The 25,447-nt window shown below is 46.2% G+C and overlaps 1 protein-coding gene across 10 annotated transcripts in view; it reads left to right on the forward strand.

The window, feature by feature from the left end:
- The window catches only part of WNK2 (WNK lysine deficient protein kinase 2), a 94,675-nt gene that overhangs the window by 60,414 nt on the left and 8,814 nt on the right, over nucleotides 1-25,447 (forward strand). For 2 of the 10 annotated variants that reach the window (XM_019008103.2, XM_019008110.2), the window contains 16 exons: nucleotides 938-987; nucleotides 1,632-1,797; nucleotides 1,878-1,994; nucleotides 2,129-2,296; nucleotides 2,863-2,908; nucleotides 3,082-3,198; nucleotides 3,623-4,698; nucleotides 6,246-6,318; nucleotides 6,733-6,788; nucleotides 6,862-7,547; nucleotides 8,026-8,240; nucleotides 9,739-9,948; nucleotides 10,857-10,955; nucleotides 16,435-16,479; nucleotides 17,976-18,229; nucleotides 24,918-25,441. In XM_019008103.2, coding sequence (XP_018863648.1) covers nucleotides 938-987; nucleotides 1,632-1,797; nucleotides 1,878-1,994; nucleotides 2,129-2,296; nucleotides 2,863-2,908; nucleotides 3,082-3,198; nucleotides 3,623-4,698; nucleotides 6,246-6,318; nucleotides 6,733-6,788; nucleotides 6,862-7,547; nucleotides 8,026-8,240; nucleotides 9,739-9,948; nucleotides 10,857-10,955; nucleotides 16,435-16,479; nucleotides 17,976-18,229; nucleotides 24,918-25,265 — 3,726 coding nt within the window. In that variant the 3' untranslated portion in view covers nucleotides 25,266-25,441. Of the gene's footprint in view, nucleotides 1-937; nucleotides 988-1,631; nucleotides 1,798-1,877; nucleotides 1,995-2,128; nucleotides 2,297-2,862; nucleotides 2,909-3,081; nucleotides 3,199-3,622; nucleotides 4,699-6,245; nucleotides 6,319-6,732; nucleotides 6,789-6,861; nucleotides 7,548-8,025; nucleotides 8,241-9,738; nucleotides 9,949-10,856; nucleotides 10,956-16,434; nucleotides 16,480-17,975; nucleotides 18,230-24,917; nucleotides 25,442-25,447 lie in introns of those variants that run through there. The other 8 variants (XM_019008109.2, XM_019008108.2, XM_015641113.3 and 5 more) reach the window with 7 other exon arrangements.

Here is a 25,447-nt window from a genome sequence, read left to right on the forward strand (position 1 = left end):
AGTGGGGCTGACTGGTTAAGTGACACAGAACCAGTGGGGCTGACTGGTTAAGTGACACAGAACCAGTGGGGCTGACCAGTTCCCCACTGAGCTTTTAACCCCAGCTCACCACTGCTTGAGCACTCAGTGTGGCGATGGCAGTCGAGGGGCTTGTTCCTAGCTGTGTGTCTGTAGCAGGATTTTACAGATGAGTGTTTATAAATGTATATAAAATGATACCTATCTATGGGTGTATCTGGTGTGAGTGTATAACACAGTTCTGTACATGCACAGGTGTGTGTGTCTGTGTGCATACATGCTCAGTTTGTTACAGCAGGGCCTGCAGCACTGTCACAAATTCTGTGAGAATGGGTCTACCCAATGTGAAAATCATGCTGTGATGTCTGTCCCAGAGCTGCAACCACTGAAGAGGGAAGCTTTTATGGGAAATTTGTGTAGAGGACAAGAATAATGCAAGAGTGGTGTTCTTAAATGATGAATTTTTATTTTTTGTTTGTAAGTTCCTCAGAAATTCTCCCACTAAACCAAACACAATGAGAATACTGAGCATCTTTCAGGAAACTATATAAAGCAATGAAGCAAATTAGCAGATACATTCAAAAATAAAAGACAGTGGGTGCTGATGTGGAATTGTCCCTCAATCAGATTTTGCAATGGTGGTGAGAACTGTTTTATTCCTTTCACCGTCTCATCTGCTATGGGCAAAGGAGGGGAACTGGTGGGTCAGTGGCTCTATCTTTAAAAGTGTTTGGTGCCTTGGACAGAAGTGATGTTGGAAGGAAAAAATAGGACATTTATTTTATTTCCAGGTTCCAAAAACAGGTTAAACAGAATGGTTTTAAAGTTACTGGTGCCAACACCAAACCCTTTCTTAAAGGTATTTTTCATCTGCTAATAAAATGTGTTTGCTTAAATGGCTTTTATTTTTGCATTTTAGGAGCAGGCAATACAGGATAAACTCCAAGCTCTGTCCCAGAGTTGCGAAAGGTATTGTTATCACCTCTTTGAAATGAGAAATGCTTGCTTTTTGGAGGCTGTTTTTTCTGACCTGACCAGAAGGAGATGGACTGGAAAGATGTCCAGGGAGAAGCTGACAATGTCCTGTGTGCAGTGTGCCCATTCTGGCACCTGCAGCTCTTTCAGTTCCTTAGTTTGGGTGCAGCATCCTAGCCTTGGTGTATGTACAGCTGTATGGAACTTCTCTTTTCCTCCCTCTGCAGAAAACCTAACCTGTTTGCCCTTCTGCTGGGAGGGAAGAAAGGCAGGAACTGAGAAAACTTCAGCTTAGAAAAGTAGGAACTTGTGCAGTTCAGAGCAGGACTGTCAGGACCCTTGAAGTGAAGGTGTTGGGGGATGTAGGGATATATTCAGAGTAATGGGACATTTGCTGTGTTACTGCCTGAAACATTAATAGATCATTTCTTGATAGGTGTTTTAGCCAGAGTATGTACCTGGTGTGGAGTAGTGCCCTTCACTCACTGTGTATCTTCCAGTTGACTCAGTTTGGGCCTAAAAAAGTGCAAATGTGCCCCTGTTTGCAGCCTCTGTTACAGAGATTATATGTGATGCATGACTCCACTGTGTGTGACTCTGGCTTTATTTTGGGGTTGTTCTTCCTTTCCCTTGTGAAGCTACCTGAGTCCAGATGTTGCTCCTGGTAAAGAGATGAGTGACAGCTTGGAAGGAGCAGCAGGAAGTGGAAAGCAAGAGGGAAAGTCTTCAAAGAAGCATAAGAAATCCACGCGTGCTCGTTCCCGCCAGGAGAAGTCCAACAGACCCAAGCTGACTATATTAAATGCAAGTACAACTTGCTGGAGGGTAACTCTAGGGTTCCTTTGGCTTTGCCAGGAATAAGGGTTGTTAATCTCTGCATGCAGGTGTGCAACACAGGGGATAAGATGGTGGAGTGCCAGCTTGAAACCCATAACCACAAAATGGTGACGTTCAAGTTTGACTTGGATGGTGATGCACCAGAGGAAATTGCTACTTACATGGTGAGATGTGGCTGCCCACAGGCTCTCTGCTCCCAGTTGCTTCAACCCCTTGTGTGTGCTTCTTGCCTGAGCTGTGGAAAGAGGCATTAATAAAAAATGTCTGTTTTCCCCTTTATTTTGATGTGACCTTCTAGGTGGAGAATGAATTCATCTTGCAAAGTGAAAAAGAGACTTTCATTGAGCAAATGAAGGATATCATTGATAAAGCAGAAGATATGCTCAGTGAGGATACAGAAGGAGAGCGAAGTTCTGACCAGGGAACAAGTCCCCAACAAGATGCTGATAGGCTTGAAATGAGTGATGTAAGAAATGCTAAATAAAGATTGTTAGTTGGATTCTTTTTCCTTAACAGCCAGATACTTTAATTATTTCTGCATGTTGTGTTAAAAAAATAAATAAAAAGGTGTTGCGACGTGCCTCAGGGGAGACAGAGTTCCATTGTCCCACCCCAAACCCCTTGTGAAGGGCGGCCCAGGTGCTCTGATTGGGTTTGAGTCCCTGGGGGGTTCTCCCTTGCTGTGCTTCTACTGGTCCCTGACCCTGAACTCCACCCTCAAGGGTGGAGACCCTCGGGGGTTCTGTCCCTCAAAAACCCCTGCTGTGCCTCTGTTCGGGGCTCTCTGTTCTGGACTGAGTTTGTTCCCATGCTGAATAAATGGTTTCATGAACCGGGAGCCCATCTTGTTGGTGTTTGATGCTGGTCCCCAGAATCCTGCTGCTTCCCTGGACGAGATCCTGAGGTTGCTGACTGCAGCAAAAAGGTTTCTTAACTAGAAAAATAACGCTTTTGCCGTGTTAAGCTTTATAATATGAGTGGGATGATGCTCCTCTTGCACTGACCCAGCTGTTTCTTTTGTTTCTTTAACAGGAGAAGCGTCAGTCTCAAATGAAGACACCCGTGTATCAGCAAAACGGTAAGAGTTTTGGAATTTCTAGTGGAAGGTGTCCCTGCTCATAGCATGGAGCTGGAACTAGATGGGCCTTTAAGGTCTCTTCCAACCCAAACCATCCTGTGAAATCAGGACAAAGTCATGATCTGGAGATAATGTAATTCATGTGTTTAACATTATTTTCTTTTCATCCCTAGTTTTGCATACTGGAAAAAGGTGGTTTATCATATGTCCAGTGGTGGAAAACCCTACTACGGATGCCCCCGAGTTTTCTCCCCCGGTGCCTCCCAGTGGCCAGCAGACAGAAGGGCCAGGTATCTCCAAACTTTATAGAAAATGTCTTCTCCAGAGCTGCTGTGTTGTCTCTCTTCTGTCCTCACCTCACTCAGCTGTGATGGTTTCACTTGATTTAGTCAGAGGAAGTCAGAGGATTAATTTTGTTAAGCTGTGCATTTACAGTGTGTTTCTGCTGTTGAACCAAACTGGGAATCTTTATCTGCATTTCGGTGAAGTGTCAGTATTTTAGTTATACCTTATGCTATGGGGTAGCTGAAATTCTTATCACTGTAGTGTCTTTTCAGTGAAATATTTTTTGCATAATCTGAAAATTCTCGTTCGATGTGCATCACAGCTCTTTGCTGGTGAGAATCACTAGTGGGCTGTCCTGCAGCTGACTGGGGGGCTTGGCAGTGATTCCCTTTCCTTTAAAAGTTCACCTTTTGTTTGTGTTCTCTCTAGAGCCAGAGCAGTCGGATGACCAGCCGATGGGCTCTGCAGCACCAGAGGCACCCGGGGTTGGGGCTGGCCCGCAGCTTCCCCTGCACTCCGGGGTCAGTGACACCCTGTCCTCGGCACCAGCTCCCGCTGCAGCAGCTCCTGCCAGCGTAGCGAGCCAGCCGGAGCTGCCAGCCCCAGCGGCGTCCGCCCCGAGCATCGCGGAGTCCGCGGTGGCCGGCGGGGGTCACCCGGAGCACCCCCAGCCCGGCCTCCCCGCCCCGCAAGCCGTGGGGCCGGACGGGCCCCCCGAAGCCGCGGCCCCCCAGCTGCAGCCGCAGGCGGATGAGCTGGTGTGTGTGCCTGACGTGGAGGTCTCCTGCTGCAGCGTGGGGGCTCACACGGCTGTGCCGGCGGCTCCGGGGCCGCTGCCCGATGCCGTGGTGCCAGAGCACGCCGTGGTGCCGGAGCACACCATGGTGCCAGAGCATCCCATGGTGCCGGAGCATCCCATGGTGCCAGAGCACACCGTGGTGCCAGAGCACACCGTGGTGCAGGAGCACACCGCGGTGCCAGAGGGTGGCCAGCCCGGCACGGGGCCCTTCGGCAGCCAGCCCTTCCCCGCTGGCCCCGACGGGCTGGGCTTGGCTGGGTCCCAGCTCCAGAGCCCCACGCAGGTGCCGCTGGCTGCGGCCCAGCAGCTGCCGGGGGCACAGGGTGGCCCGGGGCTGGCAGGGGTCAGCCTGCTCCAGCAGCAGAACCCCCCCGGCACCGCCGAGTCTGACGGCGAGGGACCCCCCCGGGTGGACTTTGTGGACAACACGATTAAAAGCCTCGATGAGAAGCTGCGCAATTTGCTCTACCAGGAATATGTTCCGACTTCTTCGGCGTCAGCGGGGACGCCGGACACCTCTGTGCCACCCGAACAGGGCGACAGTGAATTTACCTTACCACCTTTCCCTGAAGATCAAGGTCCTGCCCCGGTGTCGGATGGGAGAGACACGAGCTGCAGCATCCCCGACAGCAGGCAGGAGGTGAAAGCTGCTGCCGAGCCACTGGTGCCCCTCGTGCCCTCAGAGGCCTTGCCCTGCCCACCACTGGTCAGTCCCTGGTGGCTCTGCCCTTCATCCCCTCAAAGCCAGCCTGTAGCACTGGCCCCAGGGCAGATCTCAGAACTTGCTCTTCTGTGGTGGGACATGTGTAGATCTTTTGCTTCCCTAAACATTTCATATCCCTGCACCAAACTGTGTCACCTTTGCCTGCTGACTGCTTTCCAGTGTGAAAGCCTGCTTAAATTTCTCTTGTCCAATGCATCCCAACTCATTTTTCAGAATTGCTTGCTAGTGAAAGCCAGACTTCCCCTTTGGATTTAGAAGTGGTATAATACTTTAATTATCTCCTCTCGTGTCCTGTCCAGAGCAGGCAGAAATGTGTCAGTTTTTTTGTAGTTTAAGAATGCAGACACATGCGTGGTATAGTCATTCTAGTTCTAATGAAGGCAATTTTGCTTCAAGTTTAAGTATAAATGAATGGCAGTGGTTGCAATTACTGCCTTCCAAGTCAGCCTGGATGAAGCAAACACTTCAAGTGCCTTTGCCTTGTCCACATGCTGCAGCCAGAGGCACACATTCCATTGGCAGGAGTTTCTTCTCTTTCCTTTGCTTTTGTCTTCTCCTGAGCTTGGTAGAGCAAGACTGCCACGGAAGCCTCTAACGAGAGAGGTAGCAGCTGCTCTGAGGCAGTGGTTATTCTGTCTCAGTTGACCTCCCATGTTAGGTTTTTTCAGATAAAATTCTGAGTTTATGAAATCATCAGATTTGCAGCACATTGTGCTAGGTCAGTGTCTATTCCAGGCCCTGGCATAGGTTGCCCAGAGAAGCTGTGGCTGACCCACTCCTGGCAATGTCCAAGGCCAGGTTGGATGGGGCTTGGAGCAACCTAGAATTAATAAAAAGTGTCCCTGCACATAGCAGGGGGTGAAATGGGATGAGCTTTGAAGCCCTATTCAACCCAAACCATTCTATGGTTCTATGTCTTACCTCAAAAGTGGGATTTCTGGAGCTAACTCCATCCCCACTAGCAAGGCTGAGCCTGTTCTGTGTAGCTGGAGGGACTCCATCAACTGCTCGAGAGGTGCTGTATGGTACAGGAAAGCAGCTGTACCTGAGTGACTCCTTAGAGCATGTTGTTTCCTAATGATCAATCACTTTCTACAGCAAACAAAATTCTCACTCTGTGAAAGGTGTTATGTCTCTCCAGTAATTGGAATTTGTCCTATTAAAATCCGTGCCAATAAGGGAAGAGACGTAGAACTTCTGAAGCCAGACACAGAGATGAGGAATCTACAGTCTGGCTGGGAAAGCAAACCAGAACAAAGCCCCAAGCGTGTGTGTATATATCATACACTGGGTTTCTGTAGCTTGGGCTGCAGCTCCAATTGTGATGCTGCCACTGATTGATTTCTTCCAAGGAAGGAGACAGAAATGGGGGAGTTGGAGGCAAGGCTTGAAGCACCTGCACAGGCACTGTGCAATAGTTCAGTATTCTCTGGTAGTGCCAGGGCAGCAAGGGGGTGCGAGGGAAGGAGAACGCATCCTACTTCGTGAGTGAGACTGAAATTGTGTTTCTTTTTTCCTTTTACTGAAAGTTGGACAAGCCAGAAGTCCCTGGTGTGAGTGCTCATCCCTCAGAGGCAAGAGGTGGGTCAGCAGGTGGAACAGGTAATGCTCCTCTGGCCATCCCTGCTCGGTGTCAGTGTGTGTCAGGCAGCAGCCCCTCCATGCTCAGCAGCCCTGTGTGTCTCTGAGACATCAAGAACACCAGAATAGTTCAGGCCCAATGTACCATGCAGGTTTCATTCTTCTGTTTTTCTCCTTAAAATTTTTTAACTGACTAATGAAATTCCACACACCTATCATTATTTGAATCCCCCAAATCACTAGATCTGCCTACCTGCAGTTATTTTATATTGCCATTGCTATTGCTTCCTGCATTTTTAATCCTGTATTAAAAAGATTGGGGTTTAGAATTATTCCTCAGTGGTACACTTCAGTTTATCACAATAAAAACATTGACTTTTATTATATTAAAGCATTCTAGACAACTTTTTTTTTTTTTCCCCAACTTTAAAACAGGTCCAGCTGCAAGCATCACTCCAGCTCCTGCTGCTCAAGCAAAAGGCCTTCTTCAGGTAACCAGAACTAGGAGCGGTTTTCTGCTTGATTGTTACAGTTCCTTTCATTAAGCTCTCTTATTTTCTCCAGGTTGCACCTCCATCATCAGGCACAGCTCCACAGATGGAGACGTTCCAGAGGAGCGAGGAGGCAGAGAGGACGGCTTCACCCGCGCGCACGGCGAGCGTGATGCGGCGAGCGGCAGCAGATGGGGCGATGAGTAACTTCCACAGGGACGGCTCTGCAGGCTCCGGTTCCTGTGGAAAACAGGCTGAGGCTCAGGAGAGCGGCACACCAGCCAAAACCATTGGCAGGTTTTCAGTCATCAGCACGCAGGACGAGTTAACTTTAGCGGCACCGCAGTGCTTGCGGTTCTCGGCGCCCCCGGACGTGTACCTGGACGAGCTGCCCTCCAGCCCGGACATGAAGGCCGCCGTGCGCAGGGTCCAGACGGCCTCGTCCGTGGATGTCCTGTGTGACCAGGCCTCCAGCGACTCTGCCGACGAGCCCTTCCCGCGGCAGCCGGCGGCTGCAGCTGCACAGCTCTCCCCCCCCAGCAGCACGGCCGCCGACTTGATTAAAAAAGCGGCTGCTTTTCTGCAGAGATCCGGCAAAGGTGGCTCCCCCGGGCCAGAGTCACCCAACGGGCAAGGTGCGAAGATTCCTACCATCAACATCACGTCCATCCACTCACAGTCGTCCTACATGAGCAGTGACAACGACTCGGAGTTCGAAGATGCTGATATGAAGAAAGAATTGCAGAACCTGAGAGAAAAGTATGTTGGGTTGCAAGTGATGCAAAAGAGGCTTGTGTTGCCATACCTTGGCAGCAGCTCAGCTTAGGATGAGCAGAGCTGTGAGGAGTGAACTGGTTCTGGGTAAATGAGGCATTGCCAGGATCTTCCCCCACCGTGCATCCTGCTGTGCATCGCCTTATCTGCCAGTTCCAGTTAGAGAGTAACTCATAGAATCCCAGAATGTTTTGGGTTGGAATGGACCTTAAAGATCATCTCATTCCAACCACTGCCCCTTCTATTGTATAAGGTGGCTCCAAGCCCTGTCCAGCCTGGCCTTGGACACTTCCAGGGATGGGGAGTCACCACTGATAGATTTTATAGCTTTGCGTGCTTGGGGATGAACAGCTGATTGTTTTATAATCAACAACTGTTTTGTTTCTTCTTTTACAATTAATTACACTGTCAGGATGTGGTGCTTTATCAAATTTATTGCTAGCAGAGTCCTTTTATTTTTTAGGCATATGAAAGAGATTGCTGAGCTGCAGACACAGCAGAAGAATGAGATAGAGGCACTGTATATTCGGCTGGGGAAACCCCTTCCTCCCAACCTGGGCTTCCTTCACTCCGCCCCGCCGAGCGGCCGGCGCCGAAGAACCAGCAAAAACAAATTGAAAGCTGGAAAACTCTTAAACCCTCTGGTCCAGCAGCTCAGGAGTGGAACATCAAGCACAAGTAGGTGCTTCCCTGGGTGCTTCCCTTCTCCTTCTGTTTGTGTCAGTTGTGGTTCTGCTGTGTGATGGCTGGGACTGCTGGAAAGGATGGAGTTCTTGCTGGTTTTGAGCTGGCATGCTTCTGGACAGCCTTGTCCCAGCTCCTGGTGGTGAGCCATACCTGCCTGCTCTGCAGTGGTGGCTACAGTGCTTAGCAGAGGAATAATATTCCACTTTCATTTGGAAAACAGCCTGGTTACATCTCCCCCATTCTCCAAATGCCATTTATTGATGTTTGTATTCACTTCTTAGGTGCTGTTGTGCTCTATTGAATTTATTGTTGTTTACTTTTTCCTCCAAGATGCCATATATAAAGGATGGGATTGCATTTGCTCTCCCAAAGGATGGGAGGTAAAAGCAGTTACAAAAACATGGTAGATACTTTGGCCATCTGAAGTAGCGTGAGATTTTCACACACCACTACAGTCTTGAGTTTTTTATCTCTTGGAAAAATACAGAAGTATCATTTACCTGGGAAATACTGATAAACCCCAGTACCTATTTCTTCAGAAAAACATAGAATAGAATATGCATCATTTTTCTTCAGCTTACTTCATGCTGTTATTTGGGGTAGCAGCAGCATTTCCAGCATTCACCCTTTATTTCAAACATATTGCCTCCTGTTTTCAATATTACTGCATCACTAGGGCCCCTTTGAATTTTGTTGCATCAATATTTATAGACAGGGTGTTGAGGAGGATTTTAGCTAAGGATTTTGGCTGAGTTGGGAAAAATAAATACATTCAGAGGCAGTAAGTTCTGTGGCCCATCTTGAGACTGAGTGCTCTTGCCCACAGGGACTGAAGCAGTGTGTGATACTGCCTGTACTTCTACATCTATCTAGATATTTATATATTGATACTTATCTGTAGATATCTAGATTAATGTCCCTATCTATACTTTTGTCTACACAAATATCTCAGCTAAAGAGGCTTAAGAACCAAAATACCTTTGCAGTTATGTGTTGCATGAATTTATCAGCAGAAGCATCTAATAGTGGCATGACAATTATACTCAAATAGCTATAAATAAAAAGTTCCTTGTGCCTTTGCTGCAACTTTTTATTATTCTCCATTTGCTTAATTTCACCTTTGGTGTGGGAGAGCAGACCTCTGTGTCCTGCTTCATCATTCTGTGTGTTCATCCTCCTCCTCAGCACCCCAGCAGCTCTCTCTTTATTCTAGCAGTGCTCCTTCTGATGCTCCTGAAAACAGAGAGGAGAAACTGTAAAAATCAAACCTGCTCCAGGAGATTCTTGGAGAAACAGGGTCAGTGATAGGAGGTGTGGATAATTTTCTGGTGCAGGCTGTCCCCAAGGTCTGTGCTCCATCCAGTACATCAGAACAGTGAATGGCTGTTCCTCTTGCCTCAAAATACAGATTACTTTTAGGCAGGGTTTTTTTGTTCAGAGTTTTCCTGGCTTTTGCCATCACATGTGTTGTGTTTGTTTGCTCTTTCAGGTAACCTTTCAGACTCTAAAGACTCACCCCACAAAGAAAGCAGTAAATCACAGCCAGGCTCCCCTGAAGCAGCCGTGGTGCCTCCCAGCTCAGCCTTTGGCAAGGCTGTGCAGACCCAGCAGCCCTGCTCTGTCAAAGCCTCTCTGTCCTCTGACATCTGCTCCGGCCTGGGCCCCGACGCTGCCGATGCCAACGCAAGCTCTGGCCAAGGTGATTTTCCTGCCGCCTCTTTCGTGTCTCTTCCAGCACATGCTAAAATTAGTTCCCTTCCCTTAGGCTTGAACTTTTTAGGAGTGATAGAGGAACATGAACCTTTGACAATCCAAATTACTGGCTTATCTTTAAAAAGAGCATTGTGGTATTGTTAGAAGAGTAAAATTTAAGTGTTTTACCGAGTGTTACCAACGCTCGAGAAGGCGTGCCCAAGACATCCCTAATTCTGGGGAAAGAAATGCCTTTCAGTTTTGCCAGCAGTGGCTTTATCCTGATGCCATCTCTGGAGTCTGCCTTACAGATTCCTGAGGAAAAATGAATGGAAAAGAAAAGATGCAGAAGGCTAGAAGAGTGTTTGCTTTATTTCATTTTTTTTAGCCTCTTGATTCTGATAGACCCCAAGTTCCTTGTTATAAACTACCAAACTGTCTTGGGCATGAGAGAAAATAAAAATGAAATTAAAAGAAAACCAAACCCTGGGGACCAAGTTATGTTTCCTTTCTATAAGGGGCTCACTTTGTGCATAATTTTGGAGTCCCAGCCACAGGACTGTAGACCGGCTGTGCTCCCAAGACCCCAGCTCTGAGACCTCTGTGTATTGCCCCCGTCGTAGGCTTTGACTGATCTTTTTGCTATGCATATGGGAAGTTCCAATGATGATTAAAATACCTTCTTCTCATTGCACATCCTGCCAAACTAATCTACAAAATATTTATCTGTCCTCTTCTGCTGTTATTGCATCCTTTGTGTATGGTCAGTGAACTTGCTCCTCTTTGGCAAAGTTAAGGGGGAGATGTGGAGGTTTAACTAACAAAGCTGATTTGACTGATGGTTTAGGACATCTGATCACAGCTACTTGTACTTTATAAGTGTCTTTGTTTTCTTCCCTTTATATTCATTTACAGGCTGGACGGTTTTCCACCAAACGTCTGAGAGAGTGACCTATAAATCTAGTAGCAAACCTCGTACCAGATTCCTCAGTGGACCTGTGTCTTTGTCCATCTGTTTGTATTTGTTCTTTTGTATTTTATCACAGTCCATCTTTCTTTTACCCCCTTTTTCCAATTCCATGGTTTATATCTCTAATATGTTTGGCAGGATGCCCCTTTTTCTGAACCATCTTTTCTTTCTTTTTCTCTTTCTTTTAAGTAATCATCATGAACACACCTTATTTATATTAATTTTTCGTATGAAAGCTTTTTTTGCACTGCTTTTGGCTCGTGCCTGGGCACCAAAAGCATGTGTGGAAGATCTCATCATTTATTATATATAGACTGATGGTAAATTTTACCCTGGACTTATCAAAGCTTTTGTACTTTATGTGATTTCTGTTGAAGTAATTTTATTTGCAATGTGGCAAATATACATGTCTGCTGTCCCGGTTCCAGCGACAACAAAACGAAATCCATCCTTCTGTAGACGAATGGTCTCTTTCACACATGTTTGGACTCTGAAGACATGCATGTAGCAAGCTGATACAATTCTAGAAGGTCACTGGAGGGTATAACTTCCATACAAGGGCTGTATTAACTCAATATACAGTACTGTTTATATCCACTCTATTTTCTTTAATTTTATTCCCCGCTCTTTGCATGTGGAAATGCTGAGACAACAGTGCTCCAGCTAGTTCTTTCCAAATCTCTGTCCCAGGTGGGCTTTTCCCCATGTAGTCACTTGAATTAGTTTAAGTGAGCAGTTTTTTGATGCACTCATAAGCAGCAGGAGGATCTGGTTGCTCCAAGGGAGAGTCCCATCAACTTTTTTGTGTAAGTTGATCTGGCTGAAGCACTTGACTCAGTTTATTTTCTTATGACCTTATGTGACCTCAGAGATGAAGTCAATTAGCAGTTCATCAAAGCATAAATAAGTAAAAAGCAATATCAGATATTCAGATGATACTTGGAAATGGATTGCTAGGATCCAGGAGTTTGTCTCAAATAACTGTGCACCTTCTATTTGTACCCTATTTTTCTGACTTCTAAAGTAATTGGCAATTCCACCAAATGATATCAAGCTATTTAATGAAAAAATCTAAGACTTTTTTACCCAATTGTAGATGCTGCTTTTTAGGCAAACGGCTTTTGCTTGTACAATAAAGATATGTTGTGCTGAACAGGTACTATAGGCCACTTACATATAACCTTAGAGGGGCTGATAACGTGCTTGAGAAAGTGTTTGGTTAAATAACTCTGGGTTTACAGTAGAATCAGATCTCCCCTTGGAGTTCTGCACTGCTCATTACAATCCAAGTGGGTCAAGTCAAAGGCACAAGACCACTCCAATACACTCCTCCTAATTTTATGAATAAACAGTATTTTTAAAAATAATCTTGATTTTTTTTTTGTTTGAGCTCCCTGAAAGCCCAAACACTCAGGTGACTGACATTTACAGAATTTATTATCATGTAAGCTTTTGATGACTGGTGAAGTCATGAGACAATTTTGCTTTTCTGGATTTTTTCTGAGAACCTGAGAGAAATTCTCAGCTCCCAAATGTTCCTGCTTGGTGTTACAGTGGCTACAGTAATTTTTTTCTTCTGCACATGTAATTCCCAGAAGTTCTTCCATTAATCTTCCACGGAATTACTAGTCAGTAGGATACAAAAAGTCTGGGAGATGGCAATTAAAAACAAGTGTATTAAAAATGTTTGGGTGCATGGATGTTGTGAATGAAACCAAGGGAATATGTAAATCCTTTGAATCGTGAAGTTTCCTGATGCTTGAATAACTCAGCATGACTAATTGCTTTGTGTTCTCAGCCCATGTGCTCTCTCAGCTTCTGGGCAACTGCTGGGGGAGTTTTGGCCTCCCCCATCCCTGAGTCACAGCAGGAGATGGGCGGCAGTTCAGACACTTAAAGTGGTCCTGCAGTCCTGGGTGACCCTGAGGGTCCCACTCGTGAGAGCACAGCATGGGGAGCCTCTCACCTGGGGAGACTCACCTGGAGAGCCTCACCTGGGGGAGACTCACCTGGGGAGACTCACCTGGAGAGCCTCTCACCTGGGGAGACTCACCTGGAGAGCCTCTCACCTGGGGAGCCTCTCACCTGGGTAGCTCAGCATGGGCAGGTTTGGTGGGACAGAAGGCTATTCCAGCTTGTTTTCCTGTGAGCAGGAGTGGGGTGTGTGTGTGAGTGAAGGGCTGGCTGCATTCCTGTCCTTGCCAAGGGGGGCTGGGGCTGGGACAGCGGTGGGCAGGATGGACAGCAGGATGCTCTGTGGAGCTGGGATCCAGAGCAGCCTTCAGGAAAAACAGTGCTTGGGGAAGGCCAGGTTGGATGGAGCTTGGAGCAGCCTGGTCTAGTGTAAGGTGTCCCTGCCCATGGCAGGGGTTGGAACAAGATGGACTTTTAAGGTCCCTTCCAATGTAAACCATCCTTTGATTCTGTTATTTGAAGGTGATGATGTTGGCAATACCAGTTGGCCTGGTTCCTTCCCCTCTGGAAGGGATGTCAGTGGACTCAGCAGGCAGGCAGAACCAAGCATTTGGATTAGGTGCTAGGTGTGTTTGTATCCATGCCCCATCCCTGGAATGTGCAAGGGCAGGTTGGACAGGGCTGGGAGCACCCTGGGACTGTGAAAGGTGGCTGTGCCCATGGCAGTGTGAAACTGGACAGGCTTTAAGGTCCTTCCAACCCAAACCACTGCAGATAGGATTCCATCCTCTGTGCAGCTGTACAGAGCTGGCACATGGCTGTCCAGTGCCCACAGCTCAGTGGCACTTCCTGACAGTTCAGAGCTCTATTCCACAAGTCAAGGTTTCCCTGGTGTTGTTTTGTTTGAGAGCTGTTGGGAAACACTGTGCTGCATTTTCAGAAATTGGTTAAGGAAAACCAGCCCTTTGGTGAGGTGGGATATGCCAGCAGGACTGCACTGGCAGGAAAGTTGGCAACAAATTTAAAAATAAATGTTCAGATGGATTAAAGACAGTATCACAAGGATCTTGCTCTGGTTACAAGATCCATTGGACCTGAACACTTTCACAGTGTTCTCCAGGACTTCTTGATCTGTTGTCCATGTCCAATATTGACTTCACCTTCATATGTTTCATGAAATAAAATATTTTTGATGGGCTTTGGTGTAATTTTATCCTGAGTTCCTTTCATGGGTTAAACTGCAAGGGTGCCCTAGGGAAGAGTTTCCACTGATTGTGAGTGGAATTTTCAAAGCTCCATTTGGCTTAGGCTTGGAATCTTGTGTAATGCAGTTTTTGCCAGGTCTGTAGCAATTCATATACTGTATGTGCATATGCAATTATGGAAATGGTCTAGCAGTGTATTGGCATTTCCATTTTTTGAAGCTTTCCAGCTTTTTGGCAGCTGTTAATGCAAATATGGGACAGTGGATTTTTTCTGTTCTGTATGATAGCTATTTAGTTCCTCAGATAAGAGATCTGGGATTGGAGGTAAAATGCTCTGCTGAACTTTTGCAGTCTTACATTTAATCTTAATTATGATTCATCTCCTTAACTTTACAGTTTCTTAAACACGTTAATTTTAGCAGTAATACAATTAATCTGGCGAATTAGATCTACAAAGTGAATTTTTAATTGAATTTGAGTTCATAACCAGCCGTGGCTGATGACTGTCAGTCCCTGCTTGAGGCAGCCTCACCACTTAGGGAGTGTTTCCCATCTCCCAAGCCCCACGCTGGAGTGATGCTGGGGGAGGAGCAGCTCTCTTCTCGGTGCCTGACTCTGCTGTGGTGTTTTCCTCACAGCTGACACCCCTCACATGGGTGTGTTGAGTATCACCGCTCTCTGGCACGTCCCTGGCTCGGGTTTGGCACCTCAGGTGCTGGGAAGCCTGTGCTGGGTGTGCAGGAAGCAGAGGGGTTGGTGCTGAAGGTGTTTTTACATACATTTGAGCATGTACTGCAGTCAGCTGCCTGCTTTTATTTCTCACAGGCAGGTGCTTTCCATTTGCACTCATATGGTGCTCAGAAGTGCCTGTTGCTGTGGGAAATAGCAGGAAATGTCCTTCTAGGATTGCTGCTGTGGCCACTGCCACCCTGGGGACTTGTTTCCATTGTGGGAATTGGTAGCTGACTTTGGGATAGGCAAGGTAAGGTATATCTAAGGGAGAAAAGGGTAAAAGATACAAGAATACAAGACAGATGGTTGAGTTGTGAATGTGACTGTTTCCTATCTGGGCTCTGAGATGGGAACTGAACCTGGTCATGCTTGTATTGTTGTAGTCATGTCCTGATTTTCCCAGGGTAGATACCTGTATGGACTTTATGAAATAATAATAAATTCTTTCAAAGCAGTTCTCTGTTCCTCATGCCAACCATATCTAAGCACAAACATCTCTTCTCCCTTACTTCCTCCCTTCCTCGTTTCTTTACTTTCTCTTCCTCAGTCTCTGACTGAAATCACTTCCTTCTCCTCTGAAGACTCATTCAGGGCCTGTGTCAGCCTGGACCTGCAATCTCTGAGTTTAAAGCTGCATTTCTGGCACAGTAACAAAATGTTAACATCACTGTTTACTCTAGAGAAAAAGCACATCCATCCTGTATCTTACTTTTTTGCCCCAGTATGATTTTGCTCATGGTTTCAAGTGCTTCTTCCCGATGAACCCACCATAGCCCATGTCAGACACTCATCTCCCCCCATCCCATAACAATATTCTTCTTACCAAGTCCAAAATACCTTTCAGGAAATTTGGCACCCAAATAGCAACGGTCTGGCAAGATCTGACAGTGGAGTCGGGGTCTCGGCACACTTCTGGCACTCTGCTCTCTATCAACAGCCTGCAAAATCATGATGAAGGATGGAATGAGATAATAATGAAAAAAACACCTAGTTTAGTTAAATTAAAACTTGGCTACCCTGATGGATTATTTTTCTGCACTTGGACAAGGCATAAGGGAAACTCATTCACAGTTCTGTTCAATTGAAGTTCAGAGTCTCACATTTAGACACAAATCCTACAAATAAACTATTTGGAAACAATTGGCCTCAGACCTGCAGAACAATGTATCTTTTTGGACTTGTAAAACAAGATTTTTGGGGTTGTTTTATGGTTTGTCTTTGCAGCCAGACTAGCTTGACTTGTTCCTGAAAGCATTTTTGGCCTCCAATCACAAACTAAATTGACATCATTTCCTGCATTAATAGGAAACAAATCAAAACCTTCTAGTAGAAAGCCAAGGTGATTTGGGGAAAAAAAAAAAAAAAAGAAATTTTTTAAAAAATTTAAAAACCAACCAAAAAAAATCCCAAACAAATGCATCTTTAAGTCACGAGCCCTTGCTTTTGGCATGCTGTGGTACTTTCCAATGCTTTTGAATGGCTGCACATTAAGGAAGGTTTGAGCTGTCCAGTTATTTAGGCTTCCTTTACTCACCTGAACTGCTGACTTTGTCTGTCCTTTCTTGCATAATAACTACTTTTTGATTGCTTAAAAGTACAGAAGCTTGTCCGTCCGATTTGTTGTGTTTAGTCTTACCTAATTCTGTGTGTCTTGTATTGTTTTACCTTGTAGGGTCCACCTTGAAACGACTATGTCTAGGCAAAGATCACAGTAGTAGTAACTATCCCATTTTTGTTTCTCAGTATTTCCTTCATGGCATGGGATGCTCTTTGCTTTTTTATTATTATTATTTTTTACTAAAAGCTAGTTGTTTAATAACTAGAGCTGATGCACTTATATGAAACTAGACTGTATAAATTGTGATACTTTGAGAGTAATGCATGTGCTGTGATGTCTTGGGAATCTCGCATGCCTCAAGAGAGTCGTGGTGTTCTGTGTTTGAGACCGTGCACGCATGCGGCCAGGAAACTGGGTCCAGTGTCTGTCTCTGAAATACACACCTTTATATGACTGCAGTTCTCTGCTGGAGGAATTGATAGCTTAAAACCATCCCAGGCCACTTGGGCTGCATGAAAAATTAAACACCAATTGAAGAGCTTTCCTCTCAAAACCCTTACTTTTCTCACTTTTGCCCCAAGTAAAGGAAAAGGAATTGAGGAGTATTCACTTAGAAGTGATGTTGCAGGTTGAATGCATGATCATTTAGAGGTTATTAATGTGTTTTATATAACTGTAGGACTAATTAGTGTACTTGGTTTCATTTGGCTGGTAATTGATTAACAGAAAATACTCAGTGTTTATGTTTGCTTATGTAATAATTTTACTAGAGTTCTGTGAACTTTTTTGCTTGGAGAGATGGTCTTTATTTCCAACATTTAGCTATCTCAGGTATATTAGCTGAGAAGTTACTTTGCATTTTCTACTTTGGTCAGATTCAGACTCCTTCAGTTGCAGAACTCTGCTGAGCTTGCTGTGTCAGACTTACTGTCACTAAGCAGAAAAAGGACAGAATTTTATTTTTTTTACTAGTTCTTCTAGAAAGAAGTGAACATGCAAAATTAAACCTATATCAATAGTCTTCCTGATTGCTTTTATCTGTATCAAAAGTTCTCTATCTTTGTCTCAAACAGTCACTCCCCCCCACTACATCCTTTCTCCTCTCTCTTCTATAATTTCATGGTCCTGTTGGGGTTTTTTCCCCCCAAATGCACAAAAAGCCATGTGAGTGGTCGTGGCATCATCGAGAGAGGTGGTGGGCTCCCAGAGCCCTCGAGGTGCAGGAGCCAGCCCTGCCTGTAACCCCTATGGCAATGACATTTTTCCAGGAGGACAGTAAACTTACGCAAGTAAAATAAATGGTAAATTAATTTTATAATTGCTTGCAGCGTTAGCAATACATCCCATCTCCCTCTTCCTCACGGTAATCTCTGAGGAGATGATGTATGGAATGTCAGCTTTATGGAACTGCATTCCTGGCTTCACTCCCTGTCCCTAATTTCAGTCAAGACGAGTTACTGGCTGAGGTAACATGATGTAGAAAATGCGAACCCATTGGACTTGGACCATTTCTTCAAGCAAAGGTGTTCTGCAGCCAGGAGGGGGGAGGCTTAGAAATCCAAAAAGCCACCCTTGGAGTGGCAGTAGGTGAGAAGGGGTTTGAGCTGCAGGGGTGAGGCAGAGACACCATCTCAGCTGTCTGTGTGATTTTCCAGGATCCTCGACCAACAGCCTGGTGACGTGTCCTGAGCCCCTGCCGCAGTCGACGCTGCAGGTTCAGGCCAACAACAGTAACAACAAGAAAGGGACGTTCACAGACGACCTGCACAAGTTGGTGGACCAGTGGACGAGCAAAACTGTTGGAGCTGCACAGGCAAAACCTTCTTTAAACCAACTGAAGCAGAACCAAAAAAGGCAAGACATGGAGCCAAAGGCTAACCCCATGCAAACGCAGAATGAGACATGTGGAGTAAGTGGCCCTCCTTGAAGGACATACCTTTTGCTATGTGTCTGACAGTCTTTGGAGAACTCCAAATGTGGAGGAGGACATAGACTAAAATTACTCCAGATAAATGCTTTCTAGAAATGTCTGGCTCTTTTCATTCAGTACTAAATCGATTTTTTTAAAAATTGTCCTTTGGAATAATCTTAAGGGATATATGGGCAGCAATATATATAAAAATATATATTTTTAAATTCCAAACTGCTTATTAACAGTGATACACAGCAATATTCCAGTCATTATTATCTGTTGCTCAACTTCAGTTTCAGCTATTACTAAAGTTTTTTTTTGATGTTTAATATTAACCTTCCTCAGAACAGGGGCTGGTGGCTCCATGGTTGGGAGCCGTTGTTTGAGTGGAATTGGAGTGAGTCCTGTGCTGGGAGAGGGCACAGCTGGGGGTGTGCTGACCTTTGCTTGTTGGACAATGCCAGCCTCAGAAGTGCTGTCAAAGTATCCTACAAGAATTAGGGACTTGGAAAGCCCCCACTGGTCCCTTGGTGTGTCAGCAGCAGGACAAAGCCGCTGCGGGTGCGCCGTGTCTGCGGTCAGCGCTGCTGAGCGATGCAGAGGCAGCACAGCAAGGAGTGAGCACACATCCACAATCCCAGTCCAACATTCTGGCCCTCCCTGCTCTGGGTTTCCAAACTGCTTCCTTCTCACAGGTGGAGATCCTTTGACTAGTAATTTTTGCTGGGTTCATTTCCTTGGAAGACTGGAAATTGAGCCAAAGTAGAGAAAAATAACAGCGAGGAGCTGTTTTGTAATCCTCTCAAAACAAGAGAACTAGATCTGGACAGAAAACCACTGCCTTTTTGGGATGTAGAGGAAAAAATCCTGTAGCATTAGTAGCTCTGTAGCTGTTGGTGAGGTGAAATGTACCAAAGCAGGAACCTCACTGGTGTGTCTGCTTTGGTTCCTGGTTTGGTGAAGCTGCTGGTTCCTAAAGGGAGTAAATTATCCTTTTACTCAGTAATACTTTAACCAGCTCAAGCATAAGCAATGTCTACTTATGACCCTAGCAGTTTTCATAAAATAAGTCAAAGTTGGTGCTAGTAAACCCAAACTGAAGATTTCCATAAAGTGGTGGGGAGGGGCACAGATTTTGTTAAGTCACTTCTTGACACGGTGCCGGGTTTTTTCCCCAGCCAGCTCCCGGCACCGAGCCCAGAGCGAGCTGCTCATGGAAAGCAGGGCAGCTTAGGGCTGATGCTCCATGGCACTGGCATAAAGGGCATCAAGGGCAGGAGCAAGGACAAGGGAGAGTCTTCCATGGGCCTTCCAGAAAGGATTTATTCTCTTGAAGGTTCCAGGGATAAAAGACAAAAGATACAGGGCTACAGCAACTTGTATACAGGAGAGGAGCAAGGGGAGTGCACACATAATAACCCAACAGGGAAGACTTAGGGGAGGAGCACAAGGCTGGTTTGTGCATTATTACATAATACATAAACCAATGGGGAACACCAGGGGAGGAGAGGGGGGCACATGGCCCAATGGGGCATTGAGAGCTTCATGGGAGGGGAACAAGGAACATTCGAGAACAAGGGGCAGGTATCAGGGTGGATTGGCAACCAGGGTAGGAGGGCACAACTGGGACCAAAGTATTAACGTGGGGGGTGGTACAACTTAACAATAAAGAATGTAATTCAATCAAATATAATGAACAACAATGCACCACAACAACTTCTTACTTTCTTTTGATGTGCTTTTTGCAGCATTTTTTGTCTTTCCCCTAAGACCACTGCAGAAGTTTGAAGTTGTTGATGTGGGTGTTTTGCCCACCTGTATCTCTGGAGAAACAAGTGGTTATTTTACATATTTAAATGATCTGTTAGTATCAATGTAGGGTTGATTTTGCCTCCTGCAGTCTTGGTGTCCCTGTCTCAAAGCCTGTGGAGAAGGCAGTGTGTCACTGTGAGAGCAGCAGGAATGTCCCTGTCTCAGTACACTGGATCTCAGAGGGTTTGTGTCTTTCTCAGCTGTGGTGGCTGTTCCAGGGAATCAGCAGAGCTGCTGAAGTTTTTTGGAGGTGATTTACCAAGGGCATGGAGAGGTTGGGATTCCCTGCTCTACATTTGGAGTCCTTGTTGCATGGAGGAGTGGCAGGTGGAGCCCTGGGCTGGGTGAGACCTGGGGTGGTTTGGGGCATGAAGTCTTCATAAGGCCCATGCTGGCTGCAGCAGAGACACGAGGGCAGGTGACAAACTCTGCTGGTGTCGTTCTTGTTGAGTGTTTTGGCCATGAAGATGGCACAGGATGCTGCAGGTGGCAGGTGTGATATAGAAGAGTTTGACAAGGGTTGGTTTGGGAGTCCAGCATTGTCCTGCTGTTTGTAGCCTCTGAAACTGACCCTGAAGAGGAGATTGAAGTTGAGGGAGAAGAGAGGTGCATGGTGTTGGAAGAGAAATGACAGAAGGAACAGGAGGGGAGCAGTGTGAGAGGGCTCCTAGGGTGGACAGCTGGACAAGTGATCTGTGTGTCAGTGTTGGAGGGATGAGCTCCATGGGGAGCTGAACCTGTTCTGAATCACGGCTGAGTCAACTGGAAAGACAAAAAGAACTTGGGAAATCATAAGGATGGAAAAAATAGCTTTCCAAGAGAGAGAATGTGAAGCTCAGGCTGTACTTCTTCAGTTCATCTGGTAACACTGTCTTTTGTCACCTCTTTTGATCAAAAATGCCTTTGCAAGCAAAGAATAAGGAGCACTAAGGAGATTTCCAGCCCATCAGAGAAGGTTATAATAAGGTTTTATGTTGGAAATAAAGGCTGGATAAGTAGGAAACAAGGTGATTCTTAAGCCTTTTGTGTTTTCTTTTTTAAACTGGAACAAGGTAGTACGGAGCTGTTAGGATGGGCTGTCTGACATGGGCTTAGTTTTGGGAAAAGCTGTCTTTTTTTGAGAAAACCAGTCCTTTGTGATGGTCAGGCTGGGGGTGGCAGGATTTGTACCTTCACTTCTGCCTTGTCTCTGGGAGTTATTGTAAAGAGAAATGCCTCCCTAAAGGGGTTCATATAGGAGTAGGAGTGGAGTTGTCCCACAATGAAAAAGACATTAAACAATAAAAAAATATAAAATATTAACTGTATATCTAAATAGAAAAATACATCTTTCAATTTAAAATTTTCTCTTACTGTTCAGCCTACTGTTACAAATATAGAGGGCAATGGATGGCTGACTTGAAATCTCTTTCCCCCTGGAACAGAGGACTTGCTTCCCTGAGTTATCTCTTTTTTACTCAAGACTCCTTCTACCACCAGCAGCAAATTGTTTGCTGTGAATAAAATATATTATTTTTTAACTAAGTGAGCTCTTTAAGGCTGGAAATAGAAAAGAAACTGGTAGTGTGTTTAATAAGAGTGAGTGATTTTCTTTTCATCCTCTGCCATTAGAAGTGTAGACAGCAATAATGTAATTGGGATGCAAAGGAAAATTTTATAACTAACTTTATATTATAACTAACTTTATATTCTGTTTTGTTTCTATGGAAGTTACCAGTCCCTTTGCCTGCAAATCCTGGTTGATTATATTAGAAATCTGGGGTGGGGGACACCTTCATCCAATTGTGTCACAGGAGCATTGAAATGTTCCTTTTCAAATGGCTCTGTGAAGCATGGAAATGCAGGTAGATTCTCATCAGCAGGAGTTTGAAATGCAGTAGGAAATATTAGAAAGAACTGAGGTCAAACTGCCTGAGTGATTTCTCTCTGTGATCTTTATGATGATGTGATGAAATAATCATTTTTTACAGGTAATTTTGGTTAGCATTAGTCAAGGAATAAACTTAGGAATGTGAGCTGCCTTCTGTGCAAAGAATGCTGTGTACTTAAAGACACTATTTGGAGATACCTGAGAATGAAGGGCTAGGCAAAAATGTTTTCTGTTCTCCATGCTGTGGGTAACTCCATGGGTTTTACAGAAAAAAACATTATCCCAAAAAAGCTGAAACGTGTTCCCAATGCATAGTGAGGTTATTTCTGAGAACACACAGGTCTCTATCCCCTTTACTGTGTCTTCCCTCTCTGTTGGATTGGGAAAATAATAAAAAGTGAACCTGTATTTGAAACTATTCAACACTGCCTTGGTCTGAATGGCAGAATAGTTTTCCAGGGAATTGGAAAAGCACATCCATCTCTTCAGGAGTGCCTAAAAAGTTTGGGGTTTGGACAAACTGTGAAGAAGTGATAAAAGAGATGGATTAGCATCCTTAGTGCTCATGTTGGCAGCCAGCTCTGGCTGCCCTGTGACTCAGGTTCGTTTCAGCAGCAGCTGGTCCATACAGAAGGAAAACTGATGCTAATGGGGTAGCCAGCAAAAGAAAAATCATATAAATCCTGCTTTTTCAAATGGGTTCTGATAGTTATGGTCAGCTTTCACAGCAGAATTACCTGGTTTCCTCTGCTCTGATATAAACCCAGAAGTATTTATGATGTCGGTAAGTGACACCCAATGCTTGGCTGTGTGGTTTGACAGTACTGGAGTTGTGAGTATCACTGGAGTGATCACTTTGAAATTTGCCTGGTAGAGCACAGGAAAAATTAAAATTAGTCCAAAGAACAGGTCTGGGATATTTGAACTACCCTAGTCTTTGTCTTGTGGGGTTTTTTCATTTTTACCAGTATCTTCCAGTATGTTGTTCTCTGTATATGTATTATTCTTGTTTCCTAAATGAGTTTCTGTGATTATTTGGGGGAAGAGGAATAAAGAGCCACAAAGGACAAGCTGTCAGGAGCAGGCAGGTGCAGGGGAAGCAGGAGCTGGTGGCTGGTGCCTGCAGGGACACGTTCAGGTGCTCAGAGCAGGTTTGTCAGCACAGGGAGAGGTGAGGGGTGCAGGTGAGGAGGTGACACGAGCAGAGGTGTGAGGGGTGCAGCTGCCACTGTCTCTCCTGGCTGTGGGTTCATTGCTTCTGCAGAGGAGCCTAGTGGAGATGTAGAGGGGGAAGAGCTTCCCTTCCTACCCATGTAATACATGGTACCCTCCTGAGAGCCCACTGTCAGGACTGCCTGCAGCTCTGGGCTCCTCAGCACAAGGAGGGCTTGGAAGGAGAGGCCACAGAGATGCTGTGAGGGCTAAAGCTGGCCAGGCAGGAGTGACTGCATGGGCTCAGGGCTCCTGCTCAGGTGAAGCCCTGGCCATGGACACGGCACTCTGCAGCCCTGGGGCTTCCTTGGCCAGCTTGAGATGCTGAGCTGGTCCTGTTCAGGGCTGGTCCCAGGTCAGCAATGCACACACCTCGTTCATCACTGCCTGAACGCCCATCTGCTGCCCTTTGAATGGGACCAGCAAAGGCACTTGCATCTCCTGGTTTTCCTGGAGCTGGGAAATCCACAGTTTTGGGGCTGCTTTTCTGGTGCTTGTTAATTTTGATGTTTCAGTCTGCACCTCCATGCAGGATGTGTGGGCCTCCATCAGTGTTGAGTCATCAGAACTGGTTCAAAAGGTGATAGTTAAAAAAGGCCATACCCAAGAGGCTCCTAGCCAGGGGAAGATGTGAGAGCCAGGTGCCAAGGCTCTCAAAGTGTGCTTTTCTCACATCAGATTCACCATCAGATTCAGGTTTCAGGTGAGAATGGGAGACAGGGAAGTGGAGTATCAAACAGTTCTGTATTTTTCTAAAATTGCCCATGGTACAGAGGTTAATGCCCCAAAGCAGGACACCCCAGGGGACAATGCCATTTTTATTATTTATTGAGAAGAAAGATTAAAATCAGAAACATTGAGTAAGCATCCCATGCAGCCTTAAACATGTGTTCATTTTTTCTGCCAAAATTTCACCTTCATACCAATTTTATCAATTGAATGTGAAATACCCCGTTGTTGAGAGAGCCTGGAATTAAACAACACCCATTTTTCCTTGTGCCACAAATAGGTGATGGACTGGTGGAAACCCTGGCAGGGAGCTGTAAATTCTGTGACACGAAAAATGAAATGCTGCAAACGTTTAGGGCAGCAGCAGTTCCCATGGCATGATGCAGGATGGAGTGTGGAAATTGGGAAGCTCTGCCATCCCATATTGAGGGAGGAGAGCCCTTTCTCTGCCCCTTACATGCAAAAGCTGAATAGCTGAAGTGTATGTTCATAGAATTTTAGGAAAGTGGCTGGAATCGGTCCTGGCAGCCCATGAGGCACGACAAGAGGTCTCCTGCCCCCCTTACCCTCAGCTCCCCGGTGCTGTGCAAAACAATTTCGTACAGAAATAAGGGCTGGAGTTTTTAAAACTCTTTTGTGGCTGGCTGTAAAAGCATAGGATCTGGGTTAATTCTGTGCTTAGTGAAGTTAATTTACTTTATGCACAAGTTAACAGATACTTGAGTTCCTTTGAACATGTGAGGGTGTTGATTTTCACTTATTTAATGATGCTTCCTGCCTTCTTAAAGAAAGAGGTTATACTGAGGTAACTTTCCCCTCTGCCTCATATCAGCCTTTTCTATTAATTTCCAAATATTGTGTCTTTTAAAAAACCCCAAAAAAACCCCAACCCCCCAAGAAAAGTATAAAAGGAAGAATGCAAGGAGCTCTAAAGAAAGCCCCAAGGACACGGTGGCACCTCTGTGCCCGCAGCCGCCCGGGGCCCAGCGTAGGGCTGGGATGCTGCTGGCACGTGGAGAGCAGTGCCCTGTAGCGACACTTGTTGTGTTTCTCTTTTTGTAGGTAAATTCGGTAAGGACAGGACTGGGGAGCAAGTGCCCCGTTCCGGTGGCTTGCCCCATGCCCGCGGGATTAGCTCCTGGAGCCGCAGCGTCCCTGCCGGTGCCGGTGCCAGGGCCTGCCCTGGCGGGCGCGGTGACGCCGTACGTGATGCCTCTCTGTCAGTACGGAGCCGTGTTCCCTTCGCCCGTCTACGGAGTGCCGTGGCCGGGGCCGGTGGCGCAGCCGGGGCTGGTCCGAGGACCCGGCATCGTGCGCTTCTCGCCGCTGGGCCGGAGCTGCCTGCGCATGTACCCGGTGCCGCTGCAGCGCCCGGCCCGGCCGGCCAGCCCGCGCCTGCGCATGACCTAGGGCGGGTCCTGATGGGGGCCCTGCCCGGGGACCTGCTGTGGGGACCTGCTGTGGGGACCCTGCCGTGGGGACCTGCTGTGGGGACCTGCTGTGGGGACCCTGCCCGGGGACCCTGCCCGGGGGACCTGCTGTGGGGACCCTGCCTGGGGACCTGCTGTGGGGACCTGCTGTGGGGACCCTGC

This window comes from Parus major, chromosome 12 (genome assembly GCF_001522545.3).
Source record: "Parus major isolate Abel chromosome 12, Parus_major1.1, whole genome shotgun sequence".
Taxonomy (NCBI): Eukaryota; Metazoa; Chordata; class Aves; order Passeriformes; family Paridae; genus Parus; species Parus major.